The sequence below is a fragment of the Gordionus sp. m RMFG-2023 genome, chromosome 4 (assembly GCF_954871325.1).
Source record: "Gordionus sp. m RMFG-2023 chromosome 4, tfGorSpeb1-WG-v2, whole genome shotgun sequence".
Classification (NCBI taxonomy): domain Eukaryota; kingdom Metazoa; phylum Nematomorpha; class Gordioida; order Chordodea; family Parachordodidae; genus Gordionus; species Gordionus sp. m RMFG-2023.
The window spans coordinates 33,362,065-33,382,707 of record NC_088778.1 but is presented as its reverse complement, the minus strand read 5'-3'; the positions used below and the strand labels follow the sequence as shown (position 1 = coordinate 33,382,707).

General features: G+C 29.9%; 1 protein-coding gene across 3 annotated transcripts; it reads right to left on the bottom strand.

Moving 5' to 3' along the window:
- Positions 1-1,136: 1,136 nt before the first annotated feature.
- LOC135927924 (protein arginine N-methyltransferase 7-like) lies at positions 1,137-15,473 on the bottom strand. 3 transcript variants are annotated; one of them, XM_065464194.1, is made up of 12 exons: positions 15,316-15,473; positions 15,127-15,276; positions 14,986-15,088; positions 14,570-14,942; positions 14,247-14,478; positions 12,928-13,218; positions 9,232-9,318; positions 6,635-6,784; positions 5,480-5,624; positions 4,361-4,569; positions 2,031-2,284; positions 1,137-1,500 (listed from the first exon to the last, which is right to left on the bottom strand). In XM_065464194.1, the coding sequence occupies exons 1-12, from the start codon at positions 15,400-15,402 to the stop codon at positions 1,227-1,229; spliced, it is 2,355 nt and encodes a 784-aa protein (XP_065320266.1). In that variant the 5' UTR covers positions 15,403-15,473; the 3' UTR covers positions 1,137-1,226. The 3 variants fall into 3 exon arrangements, with proteins under 3 accessions (XP_065320266.1, XP_065320267.1, XP_065320268.1); XM_065464195.1 differs by having other exon boundaries at positions 15,142-15,276; XM_065464196.1 differs by having other exon boundaries at positions 1,138-1,500; positions 15,127-15,257; positions 15,316-15,455.
- Positions 15,474-20,643: the final 5,170 nt, after the last annotated feature.

Sequence of the window (20,643 nt, the reverse complement as noted above, 5' to 3'; positions counted from 1 at the left end):
AAATTATTTTTATACATATATAGAGATAGTAATTAACAATCATTATAATACCCCATGATATTGAATCAATACAATTATTAGTTGTGTTTATATGTAACATACTACAACGGATAATGTAAATAATGTGAAAAATATAAACGTGAAATTTACGAAAGTTTATAATTTTTGGAAATAAAATTGTATCCTATTTTTTTTTATTAAAAATTAGCTTGAAATCTAATTTTAGTTTATTTATTAATATTTTTTATTATAAATCTCAAAAAAAAAATTTTTTTAAGATAAAAGCGAGCGATAAAAATATTCTTAGAAGTAATTCGCTCGTATGACATTTAAAAAACTGTTTCCGGAACTTGCGTAATCGCGGGAGAAAGTAATTCGGAGACGCCTACGCCGAGAATTACACGCTACCCAAATGAATGCGTTTTTTTTTGAAAAATCTCCCTACGTTATTTTTTTAGGGAACATGTTAGTGAGTGAAATAATCATTTTATGGATAGGCGCTATGTAACACACTCAATTTTGTTTTTAAAGAAAAGGTATAACCCTGTTCTCATAATATATGTTTTAGTGTTGTTAAACTAACTAACTTTAGTCAACTATAAAACAACGTAGCCATAATTTTTATCCAAAAATTAGATGCTTAAATTAATTTTTTTTAGACTAGGTAATTTAACAATACTAATATGTTTTATAGAATTTCAAGGCAAACAAATTTGTATCTGTATAAACGTAATTGAAATTTTTTTTTTCCAGTATATTATACTTTTAAGAGCAAAATTTCCTAGGCAAACAATCGGGTTTTATTTCCCGTATAACAAGAGTGCGGTGGTTAGGTCAACGAGTCCCTATAACCTACCTCCCGAATCCCTCACCCGACCCCACTCCATCCAGGTTGGTACGTAAAAGTTCCAGTAACTAACAATAAAAATACGCGAGTCTGAGCAACAAAATAATAAGTTTTTTTTAAGCAAGGCTTAAAAACACTTCATGACCAATTTTCCATTTATTCACGAATCCACCCTTCTTCAGCATATATATATAATTTTAAAACAATTTTAAGGGTCTATCTATTACAAGTCCAAAAAATACTATTTAAATAAAACAGAGTTTTGTTAATACAATACAATACATTAGAATAGCGAATTAATTTCAATTTTTTTTTTGGCATTAAAAAAAAACATGGATTTAATAAACAAAAAAAAATGCATCTTTTTCTTTAAGACTCATCATTCCCCGATGCACAATTCGCCGGAATTAAAATCGAAAGTAAATTTGAGTTCAATCTTTAAATCATCCTTTTTGATAGCGTCCGCTAGGTAAGGCGGATTCAAGAGGGCGTAACCCTGCCTCACGTGTTTACTCTTCCACTTTACGGGGTTGCTGCGGTTGTGAGAATCCCCTTTAACGGCGAAGCCGTTGTCTATAACGAGACGCGTATCCGGTTGCGGGGTCGTGTCGGAGATACCATAATAGTTCATATAGAGTATGACGCCATTCACGCTATTAGTATGTACGCATGAAATCAAATTTTGAGTAAAATAATTCATTTTTCACAAAATCCAAAAAAATATTATTTATATCGGAATGTCTTTAAAAAAATTTTTTAACCACTTTAAATGGAATTTTAATAATGATACAGATGCTTTCTTTTTAGTTATTTCGAACTTTAACCCAGTTAATATGATAAAGAGTATCATTAATAGACATAAGGATATTACAAAAAACGATATCAAAAATAATAGCCAATTTTTTATAAAAGAATCAAATGTTTACGAAAAAAATTTATATTTATATAAAGCTAATTTTTTTGATAGTTTTATTCAAAAAAATATATAAATATATATTTCCGCTCTATCTACATAAACTAAATATATAAAATAAATGCTCTAATCTGGAAGTGATCTTAATTTGTAATTTAGAGAACTTATTAGGGAATTAACCAAATAATTGTAATTAAATTACTTCTCAGATTTTTTAGATATAATATACACACCCACCCCTCAAATAAATCATTGTAAACGATAGAAAACCTTTGGCCCTCCCCGATTTTGAAAGTCAAGGCATTCCTCATCTTGTCGCCTTTTCTGCCGGTTTCCGTGCCCTCTTCGACAGTGTTCGCGTCGAAAGAAAAGACGTCGTACGCGGACGAAACCGCGTCGAATTCGTATTCCCATAAGTTATTGGAGTCCATAGTGAACGTTCTGGTATTCATGAGCGTAACGGTGTCCATTTTTTCGATTTCGGATTTACGAGACGGGTAATTCTTGATGATGGACGCCATTTTCTATGGGACATAATTTATTTTTCAATGGATACATTTTTTTTACTTCTCCATAAGTGGCTCATATATTCAGGAGACTCTGAAACAAGATACTTCCTAAAAAAAATTAACCACCCTAGAAAAAAAGAAGAAGTAATAACATCTGATATCCCACCACCCTTCCTTAATTGCGCAATACATTTTAGGCCTGACCAGGCACCGATTCTTTTGGCGGCTAATGGAAGTCTAAAAGTTTCCCTGCGGTCTAGGTCTAGAATAGGATCACCGTATCCTCGACAGGGTGTAAAAACCAGCTAAAGGGGATTGATGTCAGGAAGGGCATCCGATTGTAAAAAGCTTGTTAAAAAATTTCCTAATGATTAAATCAGGGAAAACTGGCCAACCTGGGTAAAACCTGGAGATCGCCATTAAACGGAGAAGAGTGATAACGTATGAACGAGATGAACAGGCTAGTGATGATGATGATCAAGCGAATGATTAGACGATCAGGATAAAGATAACTTAGAATGGGGGGGGGGGGAATATAAATATTTAATATCTAATTTTCTAAATAACCTTCCTTTTTTTTCCACCATAAAACGATAATAGTTATTAAATAGGTTTCTTAGTCGTCAAGATTTGATTAATGTAATTTTACCCATCGTAAGTATACCGGAAGTGAATAAGGTGGCGGGAATTGTTAATAAATTTGGAAAAAAGTTACAAAATAATCGAAGAATTTTTTGGTCTAACGCTGGAACTAAATATATGTTTTTTTTTTCAAATTATGAAAAGGTTTAAGACTGCCCACATTATCAAAATTTGGTTTTGATCAATTCATTTGTCCCTTCTTAAAACTATGGGGGGAGGGGGGGGGGGGGGTAATGATATATTACGGATCCTATTATTTATACTTTGAAACATTTTTTTTAAGATGTGATATAAGGAATAATAAATGAATTTTACAAAAAAAAAATAAATATTCATATGTCCCATGGGTAGTGTTGTTAATCGGCTCGTATTGAGTCGGTTTTTTAAAACCGGCTAACTCAATATTTTAGCCTGAAAAATATCGCCTTAGCCTAGAACTTCCGCTGAAAGGTGTCCAAAACCTTTGTTCCTTCTACAAAGAAAATCTTCAGGGCTTGCGTAATATTATTCTGGATGATGTATTGAGTTAGCCGTTTTTAAAAATCGGCTCAAAACGAGCGCCGTTTAACAATACCCATGGGGGGGCTACAATTATTCGATTCGAAAATATGAGTCAAATACGAATAACGCAAATACCAGATTCGTAATGTTGTAAGTGTACGCAACATTAAAAGTTGCGGCGGTTGAGGAAAATTAAGAAAAATTAAATTCCAAAAATTATGGTTATTGATTTATTCGTTTCTTTTTTATGCCGTGTGTATTTAATATTTTTAAATTTTCGAGTTTCAAGTTATAAAAAACAAGAAAAGGGTGAATCAAAAACTGGTATAATTATTGGTAAGAGAACTTATTTTAAAATTTCTTTATAGGCTAATATCGCGGTCTTAGTAAATTAAATAAATTGATATTTAAATTAATAATCTAAAATAAATAAATTGATATTTTAAATCAAATAAATCGTATAGTTTGTATCGAAGATGTAGTTTTATAAAATGTCGTGTCAATTTTTTTTTTTTGTGAACAAATAAACATTATTTTCTAAACCTCGAGGCGGTCACGTGATGTTCAAAAATATTTATTTTTTTGAATAATCATTTTTAATCGCTATTTAATTTTCTTGGCCAAATTAATGCTAGATTTTGATTGGGAAATAATGTGCACAAATGTTTTGGCGGCAAAGCTCAAAATGGATGATTCTTCTCTAAGATATTCCAGTATCTGGGGATGGGGGGGGGAATAGATCAGTTATTTAGCCGAATTAATCTTTGTTTAGAATAAACATGAGTGACATGACATTATTAATACAATTTCTCTGATAGGTATTATAAACGACCCGGTTTCCGTTATTTTTATTTGTGGTGTTACTCATCGAATCTTATGACAAATGCACGTCAAGTGATTCGCTGGCTGTTCATATTTTTTGCATAATTATAATTCTAATAAAATAACCATCATTTCGTTGAAGGGTGACATATCGAATTTCGGAAACGGTTTGTATTGATCCGTATCCGCTTTAACATCGCTGTCGTCATCAACCGCCATTTCATCGTCGTCTTTCGAAAAAAGTTGGTGAGGATAAACGGGGGCCTTGGTTTTCCAGAGCTCCTTGAAGTTAACGGCCACGGCTTTGAGTTTGGCCGAAAGAGGGAATACGATAGCTTTCGATATTATTTAAAATAATAAATTTATTTTAAAAAAAAAGAAGAATTTATAATTTTTCTTCATTTCTATTTCTTTTAATTTATTTCTTTCTCTTTTTTTCTTCTTCCTTTCGTTCTCAGAGATGCACCTTCATGGAAGTAGGAGGATCAAGACCTAGAGGAAAGCCCAAGATGACGTGGACCGATGTGATAGCGGCGGATATGAGATGTACGAATCTTACAAATGTTGATTCTCAGGAAGGTCAAAGATGGGGAAAAAAAATCAGAGGGAAAATTGGCCTACCTGGGTAAACCTGGAATTCGCCATAAAACGGAGAAAGAGAAGAAGAGGTTCTTTCTTTGGAGAATATCTTAGGAGATATTTGGCTCGCCTTTTGAAACAAGGTTTTTAAAAAAGGATAAACAACTGCTTCAACGACAACACTTTTTTTGATATATGATATCAAGATTTAATAGGATTCATGGGCCAGGTCATCAAGGAACAAGGTTCCAACTGTAAATTTACTCGTTGATCCAATATGCTAATATTCAAAAAATGCTCTTCCGCCCACCATACGAAATTTGCTGGCTAGACCCCGGGTTTACCCTAAATAAATATTTGCAGCATCTTTTCCTTTAATGGACAAATTATGTTTTTATCATTATATATAACCAAAAATGTATCATCAGAGACCTGCAGGGTACCATTTGTACGGCCCGGCTCGGACGGGTTTTTTTCAAAAAATTTTTTCCGGCCCAACCCGGGTTTTATATTATCGGGCCCGGCCCGGATTTTTTTTTTTAAAAATATATTTATATTTATTTTTGATTTTTATAGCGAATAATGGCTAGTTAAAGTCCGGAGTTAGGGCCGGGCCTGCAGTCTTTGTGTATCATTAATCCCTAAAAATATATATATATATTAAACTTTTATGGCGACATTCGTGGTCAAAATTAAAGAGGGAACGCAGGGAAGGTTGATAGATCAGCTCCAAGAGGCAATAATAGAAATAGAGGTCGTCCCAAGGGAACAAAGACGAAACGAAGTACGGTTCTCCCAAGATGGCATCGATCTAAACATATTTTATAACATTATTACTTTTTTGTTAAAATCCATCTTTCTTTCCGTTCTAGGCGTCACGTGATTGTGCCGGACACTCGTTCACATCTTCGATTTCTACCAATTATTCTTATTTTTCTTAAAATGCTCATAAAATTAATAACTGACCGCTGTCAATTACTTAGATATGGATGTCATTAGAAGATTTTTAAAAAAAAAATTAAGATACGGTAGGGCTGATTTAAGTTACGGAAGAAAACCAAATTTCCTTTTCCCGTAGGAATATCGTGTCCCAACCTATTTTTACGTGATAAAAAAATAGAATTTCAAAAATATGCTCAAGTGTTTCGTAATCGAATGACACAAAATCTGTTCTTTCTATGTCTCATTCTTTCTTTCTTTCTTTCTTTCTTTCTTTCTTTCTCCCCTTTCTTTCTGTTTCAAGGCGGTGCCAGTTAAAAAATTATTTGTTATATTTTTAAAAAATAAAAATAAGACGATTGGATTGCGTTAAACATATTGTATAAATAATGTGGTGGCGTTTGGTTTTAGTCTTAAGTCAGGGGTTTTCGCGATATTTCGCACTGCCGTTAGCACAGCTGATTTATTTAAAATTCCATCAATATTCATATTTCTCTTGTACAAAATCAAATACATTTTTTTTTGAAATAGAACTTAAATATGCTGACTGACTCCAATGATCGCAAATAATTACCGTTAGTTTTATAAGATTAATTTTATTAAATTAGCGTAATGCAAATTAGTTGTTGCTCATAACTTATAGCTCGCGGCATTGTTAAATTATCGCTTTTTTAAATCGTTCATTTCAAAGATTCCGTGGTAGAATTGCTATTGAAATCACAGGATTAAGTAATACGTGCACTTCCGGCGAAATTCAAAATTTAGTTATTAAAAATTCACCCACTCCCTCCCCCAAGAAAAAAACACTGATCAAATCAAGCACAATCATGAATTCGCTAAAATCCGTGAAGAAAATAAATAAAATAATAAATGTATGTTCACTTTAGTTAGGTCTTCCCCGAAATCCTCGCGAGCAAGTTGGGCAGGATCCTTGGTCAGCACGGTAATCCTGTCCTTCAATCCATTGCACGAAATCAAATCCTTAAATGCTTTCGTACAAAATTGGTTTCTCCCACCATCCATAACGTATGACTTTTAAGAAACGAGCAATTTTTTGTTTTTAAAACAAAAAAAATTATCTCACCCTTCCGCGATATTTATCAACGCAACACAACAGTAGTGTTGTTAAACGGCCGGTTTTGAGCCGATTTTTAAAAACGGCTCGCTAAATATTTCATCCAGAAAAATCTTACGAAAGCCCTGAAGATTTTGCTCATAGAAAGGAACTAAGGTCCAGACATATATCATCGAAATCTGGAGGGGGCAATATTTTTCTGGCTAAAACATTGAGTTAGAGCCGTTTAACAACACTACGGTACAACCACTATATCCTTCAAAACCACTCTTTTTATTCTTAATAATAAGAAAAAAAGAAGCAAACAAATTTGATTTTACGAATCTAACATTCGCCGATATCTATCCCGTGTCACTCCGACGAGTCAGCTGTAAAGGGCACATTTATTAAATATTTCCTAAGAAACCTAATCATCGTCAGGGGATGTGCATGGGCCAAATATTTCAGGGTGAAACTTCGCCCAAAACCTCTGAACATGATTGTTTTGAGTAAGAGAACCAAATACAGTGACAAATTTAGAAGTCCCAGAACGTAATTTATATATACATCAGCGTCAATATTTCAACTATAACCCTATCTTAAATTCAAGAACACCTATTTTTTATTCCGGAATTCCAGCATGTTAAGAATATCTACCCAGTAAATTTTGGACAATTATGTTCCTAAATTTTTGGGCCATTTATAATTTATATTTTTTAAAAAAATATCTATGGAAAAACAAATAAAATGATATGCGGAGAGAAAATTCCCTTGAAAAAAAATCCCACAGAATTTGTTTTATTTTTCCTAGGGAATTATAATTTCGTGATTCTTTCTAAACATGTCGGATTATATTTCCGGTTAAAATCAGATTTTTTTTCGATTTATAAAAAACGCGCGAAAATTTGAATAAAAAAGAAGGCATTGACTGACACGCCAACATATACTATATATCGTATTGAGATAAGGAATCCATGGACCTTCGGGATCTCTATAATTTCATGTCTCACTGAGAAGAGAGATTTTTAAATTTGGAAAACACCTGATTTGACCGGATATGCATTCCAGCACAAAAAAATAAGGCAATTTTCAACCAATATACATTTATGTAATTTTTGAATTAATATTTAAAGAATACTTTAAAAGTTAAACAGGCAAAATAGTCTAAACTTCAGTCAGATCATATTTTTGAAATTTAAAAAAATCCACACACAGTAAATGGATTTAAAATTGAAAGATTTGGAATACCAATAGGATTTCACATATCAGCTTGGATAGCGGAAACAGAATTCGGATCTACTTATTTAAAAATATTTCAGAGATTCTAAATCTTTGAATTAGGCTGTGCGACCCAATACCAAAAAAAATATACTTCGAAATGAACTATTTTTAACGTAAAAATAAAATGGAGGTTCTGTAAGTTTATTAAATTTTTTTCTAATTAGAGAAATTTTAAAAAAAATTAATTTGGCGGGAATTTATAAATTTTAAAAAAATTTACAAAACTTTTTTAAAAAAATCGTTAGGGAAGGTTTCTAGGTTGAATGTTAAATAACGTTACGGTGGCGATATTGAACCACACCCAACATTTGATACACTCGAGATAACCAATGGCTATTAATAATAATATTTTCATATTTTTTTTTAAAAAAAAATAGTCAATTTCGAAGAACGCGTCGGATGAGTGCGCGTATCTCAGATCCGATAGTTCTGGGTTCGAATCAACCAAGAACCATGATTTTTTTTTTCTTGAAGTCAATTAAGGTGGTCCTTACTAGGGCGGGAACGATACGTAGCGGACTCGACCACGTGATTTCGTTAATAATGAATCTTTTTATTTTTTAAAAAAAAAAAATGGTCGTCGTTTACCAATCGATATAATGTTGAAATCTGCCCCATATCCATCTAACACTAGCCAAGATTTTTGGGACATGTTTACTATTGTTACATGGGTTCATTTTGAGCCGATTTTTAGGAACGGCTAACTCAATATTTAATCCTGAAAAATATTATGCAAGCCTTGAGATCTAGCACCACAAATTGCGCAAAGGTTTGAACACCTATTAACGAGATCTCTGAATAACACTTAGTATTAGTTTTGTTAAACAGCTGTCTCAATATATTGGCCAAAAAAAATATTGCCTTAAGCCTCGAAATTTCGATAATATATGTCTAGACCTTTGTTCCTTCTATGAGCAGAATCTTTAGACTTAGGCAATATTTTTTTGGCTAAAATTGAGATTAGCCGTTCCTAAAAATAGGCTAAAATCGAACCATTTAACATCACTGGATATGTTTTATAATTTTATAAAGTTACAAGAGTACAAATTTTCGATATTTTAAAAAAAATATATATTTAGGTCATAAACCTTAAGGTTAAAGGTATTCGTATTTTTTTTAAAAAAATCTAAAATTTGTCAGTTACTTTCGATCCGGGGTAGAAGTGAGCAAGGTATATAGGCAATAAGGATCCGTCCGATATGACGATGAAGGTGGCGTTCTCGTCAAATTTCTTTTATATATATATAAAAATTAATATAATATAAAAAGCCAAGTATTTTTTGTTAATACTCCACAAAATGTTATCACGTGATCAGCTTCAACGGTCCAATCAAGGCTCGAATATGATTGGAGAAAAAGTTCCTCCTCGCCTTCACTCCCCCATTTAAGCTCTAATAATTTTTTTTTATAAGAGTCGAGTCTAACCACGCATGCGCGAATACGCGGCGAAGTATATAAAATAACGCACAAATAATACATCATATTTTGTACACTTCGCCTTGAATTCGCGCTAACTATCAGATGTTTTAAACGATTAAGGGCTTTTACGTTTCAATGACCCGGGTTATCATCGATACATATATATTTTATAAAAATTTTAAATAATTTTTCGCGCGCATTTTTGTTTTTAAAATTTTGAAAAGACCGGATATTGTCGAAAAATCGCTATAAAATTTAAGGGTATTTTTATTTTTTTTTTTCAATAAACGAAAAATCGACATATAATTTAAGACATGATGCCGATCGATCGCCAACAAACAATAACGTAATCCCCATAACCCGCCACAAAGGATGTAATTAATATGCCAATCTAAATGCTGAAACGGCAAAACTCAATTCCTACTAGCCCTTACCTCTGGAGACCTCCTCAAAAAAAAAACACTGTTGATATCTATTTAATTTCATCAAATAGGTAATAACGGATACCGTTAGCAGATAAGCTTACATATTATTTTTTAAAAAAATTGTAAGAATAAGAAATGGTATAATCTCTTGAGAATACATTTTGTTTAAAATAATATTATGTAAGCATTGGCATTTAACATATAGGATGTCCAAGCATTTCTGCAAAGCTGGCTACTTGCGAAATCTTTAGGCATATACATAATGTTATTTTTGGTTATTATCATAATTGGGCCGTTTTTTTTTGCTTTTTAACAACACGGACTTTTTACAACTAGATTAACCCTTTTTGGGAAGTGGGATGGGTGGGGGGGGGGCACAATAATTTTGAAAACTAATCGCAAAAATTGGTACATTTATTTATTTTTTTGGATTCGAAAATAAAAAAATTAATTAATTTTGAATGATTTGTAGTTTTAATCAATCAAATAACGTGTCATACAAAGGCGAAACAAATATATGGGTATTAGTGTTGTTAAACGGCTCGTTTTTAGCCGATTTTTAAAAACGGCTAACTCAATATTTCATCCAGAATAATATTATATTACGCAAACCTGAAGATTTTGTTTGTAGAAGAAACAAAGGTTTGGACATCTATTAGCGGAATCGTGAGGCTTAGCAAATATTTTACCGGATAAAATATTGAGTTAGCCGTCTTTGAAAATCGGCTCAAAACGAGCCGTCAACAACACTATTGGGTATATGAGCTGGCAAATATTCGTGAATGAAGGTTAATTATAAAGTCAAATTAATATCTATTTTTTTTAACATATTATTGATATTGTTATAATAAGTAGAGATCTGCAAAGTTAGGCCCGACTCGAACACCCGGTCCGATTTAAAATAATTGGGTTCGGGCCGGGCCTAATATTTTTAAATATATCTAAATTTATCGATTTTACAAATCGAATTTTTTATGTAAAATACATATTTTTGATTTAATTTATAAGAAACTAAAACGCTATACAACATATTTTATTCTTAAGTCATTATAAAAATTAATTTCTATATTTAAATAAATTCGGGCCGGGCCGGGTCGGTAAATTTTTTAAAAATAAATTTCGGGTTCGGGCCGGCATCGGGCCGGGTTTTAAAAGTTAGGTCCGATGCAGATCACTGATAATGAGTAATAATACATAATTTTGATCATACGAAAATGTTTCACACATCTAAATTTATGGTAAGTTATTAAACATATAAAAGAGATTATTTTTATTATTAGATTTAAAAATTTCTTATTCAAAAATGTTTGAAAGTAATTAATTAGTTGAATCATCATTCATTTGTAAAAAAAAAATTTTTAATATTTGGGAGTATGGGTTACGCTATTCAGTTTGATCAACTGCTACATCTTGAAATCCCATGTGTTGAATTCCAACGTGGAAAAATCTGAATCCAAAGTAAATTTAATGGAAGATTCGAACGAGTATAGCAGCTTTACAAGTCGGGGAAGGAGAGAATTGGGTGCTAAGAGGAGCTTAGCCTATGAAAGGATTCGAGGAAGACGGGATAAGAGTCATCACCATAAAAGTCATCATCATCATCATCACAATAGCCATTATTATAGCTACTAAGAGTATTACGTGTCATTTATATTCGAATTAATAGAATATTTATCGGCCGTTATTATACCATATTTAAAATTTGATATTATACTGTAGAAAAAAATTTTACCAGAATAACCAATGGTTATTTATTTACACCAAAAAGAATATATGTTTATTTAAAAATAAAAAAATTTAAATTTTATTGAAAAAAACCTTAATTTTTTTTTTCCTTTCGGAATTTTTGGCAGTTAGGCATTATAATTTGTATACTATTGTGCTTTACCATGTGGAAGGGGATGGGGAGGCTTATTAGACAATAACGCATTAGATATGTAGGGTGCAGGGTTATATTTTAACAAATAATGATTATTTAGGGTAGTGATCTGCATCGGGCCTAAAACCGGCCCGGCCCGAACCCGAAATTTTTTAAAAAAAGCTTTACCGGCTCGACCCGCCCCGAATATAGAAATTAATTTTTTTATAATTACTCAAAATAAATGACATGATATGTTACATTATGGCATCTACTTTCTATAGAATAAAATAAAATAATTTTATTTTACACGTAAAAAAAAATTAATAAAAAATTGATAAATTTTTAAAAAAATCCAAGGCCCGACCTGACCATTTGTATATCTCTAATTCAGGGTACCCCATCTCCATTTTTAGCCATTTTATTTTCAATTTTTTACATATTCTTTCAACTTTAAATCTTTTTTTTTGAAAAGCGTTTTTTATTTTTTAAATTTAAAAAAAAAAAAATCTAATTTTAACCGGAAATGTATGCCGCCATGTTTGGAATGCCAAGATTACGAATATGTATAACAATTTTGCAGTTAACCTTTTGAGTTCATTTATAATTTATATTTTAAAAAAAAAGTATATGGAAAATTTAATATAAATTTATATTACGTTTTCTAAAGTTCGATGGAAAAATTGCCGAATATTTATAGGGTAGGTAAATTCCAAACATGACGGCGGCATACACATCCGGCAAAATCGGATTTTTAAATTTAAAAAAAACGCGATCAAAAAAACGCGATCAAAAAAACGCGATCAAAAAAACGCGATCAAAAAACGCGATCAAAAAAACGCGATCAAAAAAACGATTTAAAGTTGATAAAAATAGCACATTGCCAGAAAAAACACATTGACGCAGCTAACATATACATTAAATTACATCAGAAAATCTCTTATTACTTTTCATATTCGACGCTGGAATAAGATTCCGGCTAAGTCATGATTTTCAAAAAATTTTAAAAAAAGCGCTTGTATACAAATTTGCTAAAACTTTCGGGTCTAACCGAGTTCTGAATTTGCTAAACCCCCTCGCCCCCCCCACCTACAGCGGATATTCCTAGGAATAAATGATCGTATAATGTATTGATTACCATTCGCTTCAAGTAATCGACGAGTTTGTAAAAATTGGAATTCGCTTCGTTCAGGTAAGCCATCCGGCGCCTATTATAAGCCAAATGGAAATAGCAATTACAGCACGTGTCATAAGAATTCGCGACGCGGGAGTCCACTCCTTCCAACATTGGTTCGCCGCTGTCGAGGATATCGAACCACATACTGTATTGATCCCTGTGACAGGCGAGTGTCAATCGCTGTCCCTTAGTTCCTCGCAGAGTTTTCGGATTGGCGAAGAAATACAAGACTTGCAGCCAATGATCTCTCCACTTGTTTCGTCAAGTGTTAATTGTAACAAATAAAAAAATCTTATAATATAATTCTTTCTATGTCCAAAATCTTTTTTTAAAAAATTACGGAAAGTTTTAAAACTTTCAAAAGTTTTTAAATTTTAATGAAAATCGTATGTAAAATTTTTGAAATTTTCTAGAATTATTTTTTGGACACTTAGATAAATCCTTGGAAAAAAATGGAAGAATAAAGTATGTTACATCCGGCCAGAGGACTCTAGCATAAATATTAAAGCAAGTGTATTCATTCTAAGAGTCCGCAAGTGAGTCGGGTATGGAAAAATCATTTTATGCTGGGGTGGGGTCGGGAAAACCGTTTATAACTACAGGTCGGGCCGGGTCGAAAAAACTTGCCACGTGGAATTTCTGGCATCGCCCACGATATTTCCTAGAAAAAAATTCTTATTATTATCGGAAATAAGTTTCTTTAAAAAAAGAAAAGAATCTGTCATTAGGATCTTAATCGTCAAAATTAAAGATATGACCACTGTCAATCAAATTGGGACATGGAATTTCCTTGTGATTCGAGATATTTATTCTGATCTATTATATCTTTAACCTCCGTCCTAAGCTGAACAAAGTTGCGAATTCATTTTTGTCGGTTTACTTCCTCCGCCTACACAAAAACGTGGTCTGGCAAAGCTAATTTGTAGTGTTGTTAAAGGACTAGATTATTTAGCCGATTTTTAAAAAACGGCTGTCAATTATTTAATTAGGAAAAATATTATGCAGGTCTTAAGATTTTGCTCGTATACATTTTGTTCCCGTTATTGCAAGAGGAAAAATTATTTTAAACCCAACCTATAAGGAAGTAAAGATTTTATCAAGTGGCAATGGCAAAAAAAATTTTCCAACCTGACTTAACCCAAATAAGAAAATAATAATAAAAATTTACTGACCTATGGGTTTGGTTTTTGGGTTGGATCACGTTTTTTATAACTCTATTCCTACCTAGCCTTAGTTGGCACCCCCAACTATTTTTATCTCAATTATTTATTCTTACGTACATGGTAATGCTGATTTAATTTATCTCCAATTTGAGGTGGTCCTGTATTTATCACGTTACACATTCTTTTGACCAACAAATTTGAATAATCATTTGTTTTATCTGATAAGATATGATCCGGTAGCAGATCTAATTCCCACCATACTAATAAACAATCGCACGTGCCAGATTCAATGAGTTGCATGTCAATGTAATTCACTTCGTTGTTTGGTAATTGGCGATTAAAATCGAATCTTAAATAAATTATAAAAAATATATAAGCAAAACTAAAGTTGAAAAAAAAAAGAATAATTTTAAATCTTTTGTTGATCAAGATAATTTTACTTAAATAATTTGAGGGGCTGAGTAATAACATTGTAATCTTCTCCTTGAATTAATTTAGCCATTTGAATTTGCAAAGGTACACAATTAATTCCACTACAGTTAACAAATTGATCTGGAAATTTGATATTTTTAATTGATAATTTATTAAAGGAGGACAAATTGTGGGATTGCAATAATAATCCATGTATAACTGCAGACGATGGTATCATAATTGTTTCAGTGATCTGTGAAGAAAGTGCACTATTTTTATTAATTAGATGTTTAATCGCATGATTAATAGTAGGAATAATGCCTTCACCAATTAATTCTGAATCGAATATTTCACTGACCACAATATTTGGAAAAATATTTTTACTAATTATTGGAAAACTGACTAAAACTATATCATAAATCAAAATATAAAATTATTAAATTACATTTATCATATTTTATTGAATGTTCATTGAATAATGATATTTTTTCAGAATACTTATTAATATCAATTATATTTTGTGCACATTTAGCCATGGGTTTAAGAACCTATAAGCATATAGACAATTTAAAAATTATATTTTTACCTCAAATGTAATTACACAATCTGAATTTAAATAAGCAGCAATCATTGATAGTAACCCAGTCCCAGAGCCAATATCTACTACATTCACCTTTTTCTTTCTTTCTCTCAAATATTTGACAGCTAGGTTAAGAGCTTTATAGTATTTAGTATTCTTTTACTATTTATAAAATTATATTATCTATATTTTTACTCGATCACAATCATGTAACATATCAGCATAATGTGATATAGATATTTCTTCATATATCAAGTTATCCTTCTCGTGTTCAGTAACCATCCCTTTCTAGTAGTTTTAATATCAAATTTGGAAATAAAAGGGCACATTGGTCACATTGTAGACAATTTTAAAAATCATATGATTAAACGAATGATTGCTCTATATAAAACATCGGCAAATAGCATATACACTATCCAATAAAAATCTAAACTGCCGACTCAGGCATTTAAATGTCTATCACTTCAAATAAATAGTATAAATAAATTATATTAAAATTTTATGAATCTTTAAGTCATAGTTTTGGAGCATTAATGTCTAAAAATATAAGGAATCAGTATAACGCATATCATTATTAATATATATATTTTATTTATATTACTTATTTTATATCTTTTATTCCTGTAATGTAAGTTTAATCTATTTTTAAACATTTTGGATATTTAAAATTGAAATATAGCCTAAAATAATATTTAAAAATAACCGAGTTTAACAACCCCAAACTTACTAAAAAAAATTGGTAAAACCTAGTAGTCAAAATTAGGCTACGTATAAAAAGCTTGACTAGTCGTCTGTCAGCGTTATCTAAGATAAGTCTAGCCTTGATTATTATTAATTTATATGTACTAAAATAATTTATATATGAATATTTTATTTATATTTATTAAGATTAGCCGAGCTCCTTAGCCGATGTCTAAAATTAATTTTAGCTCACTTTTCATTTTTCCCCCTAAACTCATCTAATACGTTGTCGATTTTTTAAAATTAGTCGATTACACAATGCTAGTAAAGACTCCTTAAACAGGGATTTGCTAGCTAGGAACTTTTGATGCTAATGTACTCCCATTCTCAAAATTTATTCCCAATTTTAAAAAAAATGGATTAGCAATTTATTTTTTAAAATTAGCACCAAATTTTTAAATAAAAAGTCCTCATCAAACAAAAGCATTCATATTTTATTTAAATAACTATATATCATAACAAAATTTAAGGGATTTTATAATATTATTATAATTATTTTCCTTTAAACAAAGTATTAAAAAATCAAATATATATATATTATATTTAATCTATTTATAATTATTGCGATCGTTGAATATACTTTATTACATGATATGCATATTTATTTTGATTATTATAAATCTATTACCCAGTTTAGATTTATTATATTCCTCAAATTGTAAGTTTATTCCTAAGCGAATTATAATTATTTATTAATTCATTACGGTGTTATTTTATTTTTTGATTATATAAAGAATGATTATTTAGTTCGAAAGCACTTTTTAACCTTTTCATTTATATACATTTTCGTTTTTATATTTTTATATATCTATTTATTCGATAACATTAATAAATTTTATCTTAATTAAGTTATATTTATTATAATTATTAAACTTTTAATTTAGATATAAAATAAAATTAATAATTTAATTTTATTGTCTTCATTTATCAGGATAACAATATTTTTTAATAATAATCATAAATTTTCAAATTTTATTAGATGATCCTACACATCAAATGAAACAAACCTGCATACATAAAAGACGTTAAGGTTGTTTTAATTCAATATAAATTTGTATTCCCCTGATTTTTATTTCAATCTTGAATTAGTTTCACTTCAATTCTGAAAAAATGCAAAAATCAAAGGTCTACATTGGTAAAATAAAAAATATATATTTTTCTACTATAGCTTTTAGATTGAGATTATTTAAAGACTTTTATATTATTTATGAGTATGAAATGTTTTGTAAATAAGATAATAGCAACAAAAGATTAAATATTGTGAAATGTTTGCAAAGTCTGCCATCGCAACAATTTATAGTTTTAAATAAGTAAAAATCCATATATTATTATGAATAAATTTTTCAAAGAATATGCCACATTAATATCTTACACATTTAAAGATAAAATGATGGGAACTTCACATTTTAAGGTATTTAAAAAAAATTTTTTTGGTTGTCCTATTAAATTTACATGTATCAAAATAAAATCAAATAAATACATGCCATGCTGCATACAAATTATATCATTTGAAATAATATTACTATAAAAGTGAATGATGTATTCGAGTATGAGTTGTACCCACTTGATATTGACTTCCAAAATCTTAATTTATACTCAATCATTTGATGCCCATTATGAAACAATGAAATTTATATATATATGTATATATATATATATGCATTTCTAATAAAGTTGGCTGCAATAATTTATATATAAGCGTTCTGAATTTGTTACAAAAATATTCAATTGTAATGAAAATAAATTTAAACATAATCCACCAGCCATTTCTTTTTATATCTAATTCTATAAGAAATTGCGCTAATAGTATGGTCCTTATGTAAAAGATTTTGTGGACTTCGAGAGTCTTAAAAAAAACACTTTTGTAGAGCACACAAGAATTTTATTAAAAAAACAAATTCATATTTTTCTGCCCCATGTAAAAACTGGAATTTTATCAATTCTTTTAAAAAGATTTAGCAATAATTCATGATGGATTAAAACTATCAATCCAATTAGTTCAACTATGATCTGAGCCTTGATGCTTAAAATAAAGAAGGCCAGCCCTGTCATTCCAAGTAACTGAAATATCGTGAAAACAATCAATAAATTTATTATATATTTGTAATTCATTTTGTCAGTTTATATATCTTTTACAAATCAATATAAAAACATCAATTATTCATATTAACACAATTAGCAAATATATTTGAATAACATTTAATATGCTGAAAGAAATTTATACAAAATGGATTCCATATTTCTGTTTGTGAGCAATTTTAGGTAATTATTTTACAAAACTAAGATGTGAACTACTTAGAATACTGTTAAAATTACCGTAAAGAATATAGAAAACGATGGAATTAATTACACTTGTTAGGAATGATTATATGCACAAATAGCCATAATCCCAAAAAAAAAATATATTTCATTTACTTAAAATATTAACGATATATATATATTAATGTTGTTAAAGTAATTAGTCACAATTTGTAAAATAATAAATTAAAGTAAATTATACTTTTGAAAAATTTGATTATTAACTACTACCGATTACATTATATCTATGATCTGACAGCAAGATTAACATTTCGGGTTATATTTTATAAAATATCCATCGCCTGAGAATTGGATTATTCCATCTCCACTTTTTTTTTGTAATTTTACAGGGGAGGAATTTTAATCAAGCTTCTAATGTTTTCAATAAAATGGTTAACCTTATATTGGCTATAATCGACGATGCATTCATAATAATGCAGCATATGAAAGCATCGTTGAATGCAAATCAACTGGACCCGCCATTTTGTAACCCATCATATAGTAATTATTCTCATGTTAAAAACTAACTATTAAATTGATAACTTTGCTTCCTTATTACCTCGACGATCAGGCTATTCTTTAATAAAGTTTGCGTCAAACATATGAATAAATTGGCCTCTCATTTAAAATTTTTTAATAATGATATGGGTAATGGCGTCCCCAGCTGTTTTTATATTGATGTACACTTTTAATGAATGCATTGTAAGTCATGTCATTGAAAATAACCTAATTCTCATTCGACGATACGTTATAAATATCGTATTTATATAAGAGAAGAGAAGAGAAGAGAAGAGAAGAGAAGAGAAGAGAAGAGAAGAGAAGAGAAGAGAAGAGAAGAGAAGAGAGAAGAGAAGAGAAGAGAAGAGAAGAGAGAAGAGAAGAGAAGAGAAGAGAAGAGAAGAGAAGAGAAGAGAAGAGAAGAGAAGAAGAAGAAGAAGAGAAGAGAAGAAGAAGAAGAAGAGAAGAGAAGAGAAGAGAAGAAGAAGAGAAGAGAATAGAAGAGAAGAGAAGAGAAGAGATAATGTCGTCTCTCTTACATATACCAATCTTGTAAGTACGTTTGTCTATTCTAACAAAGCATTTTTTGCATAATAAACACTCATTGGACATTAATTTTTGAAAAATAAGTTTATTATCAAAGTCAAAAATAAAAAATTATTAAGCCCCACCAAAATTTTATTTAAAAAATGAAATATAGTGTGTCATTTATTATATATATTTACGGGACACTGATATATAACACGAAATATCTTTGGGACCTATTGACAATCATATCATAATCCTCTTGGCTATCGCAGCTTTCTAAAAATGGGGTAACATGTGTCGAATATGTGTAAAGAACGAATTACAATTTTGAAGAAACAAGTTAATTCGAATAGAAAATTTGTAAGGGTAAATTGAAAGGTTTAAATTATAATAATAAGCAAAATTAAAGGACAATTTATAAAAAATAGTCATTGATAATGGTATGTGCAAATTTTTAGTAAATAAATATATATATATAAATATTCATATAAATAGTAAAATTGAAAATGTAATGATAAAGAGAGAGAAAAAGGGAAAAGGGGAATTTTTATATAATTTTTTTTTTGGTTTAGTTTATTTATGTTATTGTAGAACGATTTGGATTAACTATAATATATGTTAATAATTTGGCTTCTTGGATTCGTGTACGTATTAATAGCTTGTGTTCTAGCAGCATGTTGTTGTTAAACAGCTCTGTTTGAGCCGATTTTTTTAAAAACGGCTAATTCAATATTTTATATCCAGAATAATAATAATACGCAAGCCCTGAAGATTCTGCTCGTAGAAGGAATAAAGGTCTAGACATATGTTATCGAAATTTCTAGGCTTAGGCAATATTTATCTGGTTAAAGATATTGAGTACAACAACTAAAAATAAGTGTTCCTTTATGCGGAATAGGACAATTAACGCTACATCAACTAGGAATCGCTGTCAGACTTTATGGGAAAAAATTTTTTTTTTATTATAATACAAGTCATAACAATAATCTGAGTTTTATTACATTATTTTAGCTTTATTTATTAAGATAAGAGATTCATTCCTTTAATTTTCGCATGTATACGTTATCACTATTGCGAGAATAGTTTGAATAAATGTGCATTACATATTTTGATCTTTTTTATCCAAAGTAGTTAGATGGTGTATGTCAAATGTATATTACAATTTTATTTATTTTTTTTGTAGGTTTTATATATTTTCTAAATTTATTGTTGTCTCAAAAAAAACAATAAAACTATTATCTTTTAGGAGGAAATTAAAGACATTACAAAACTGCCAAAGAAAGAAAGAAAGAAAGATAGAAAGAAAGAAAGAAAGAAAGAAAGAAAGAAAGAAAGAAAGAAAGAAAGAAAGAAAGAAAGAAAGAAAGAAAGAAAGAAAGAAAGAAAGAAAGAAAGAAAGAAAGAAAGAAAGAAAGAAAGAAAGAAAGAAAGAAAGAAAGAAAGAAAGAAAGAAAGAAA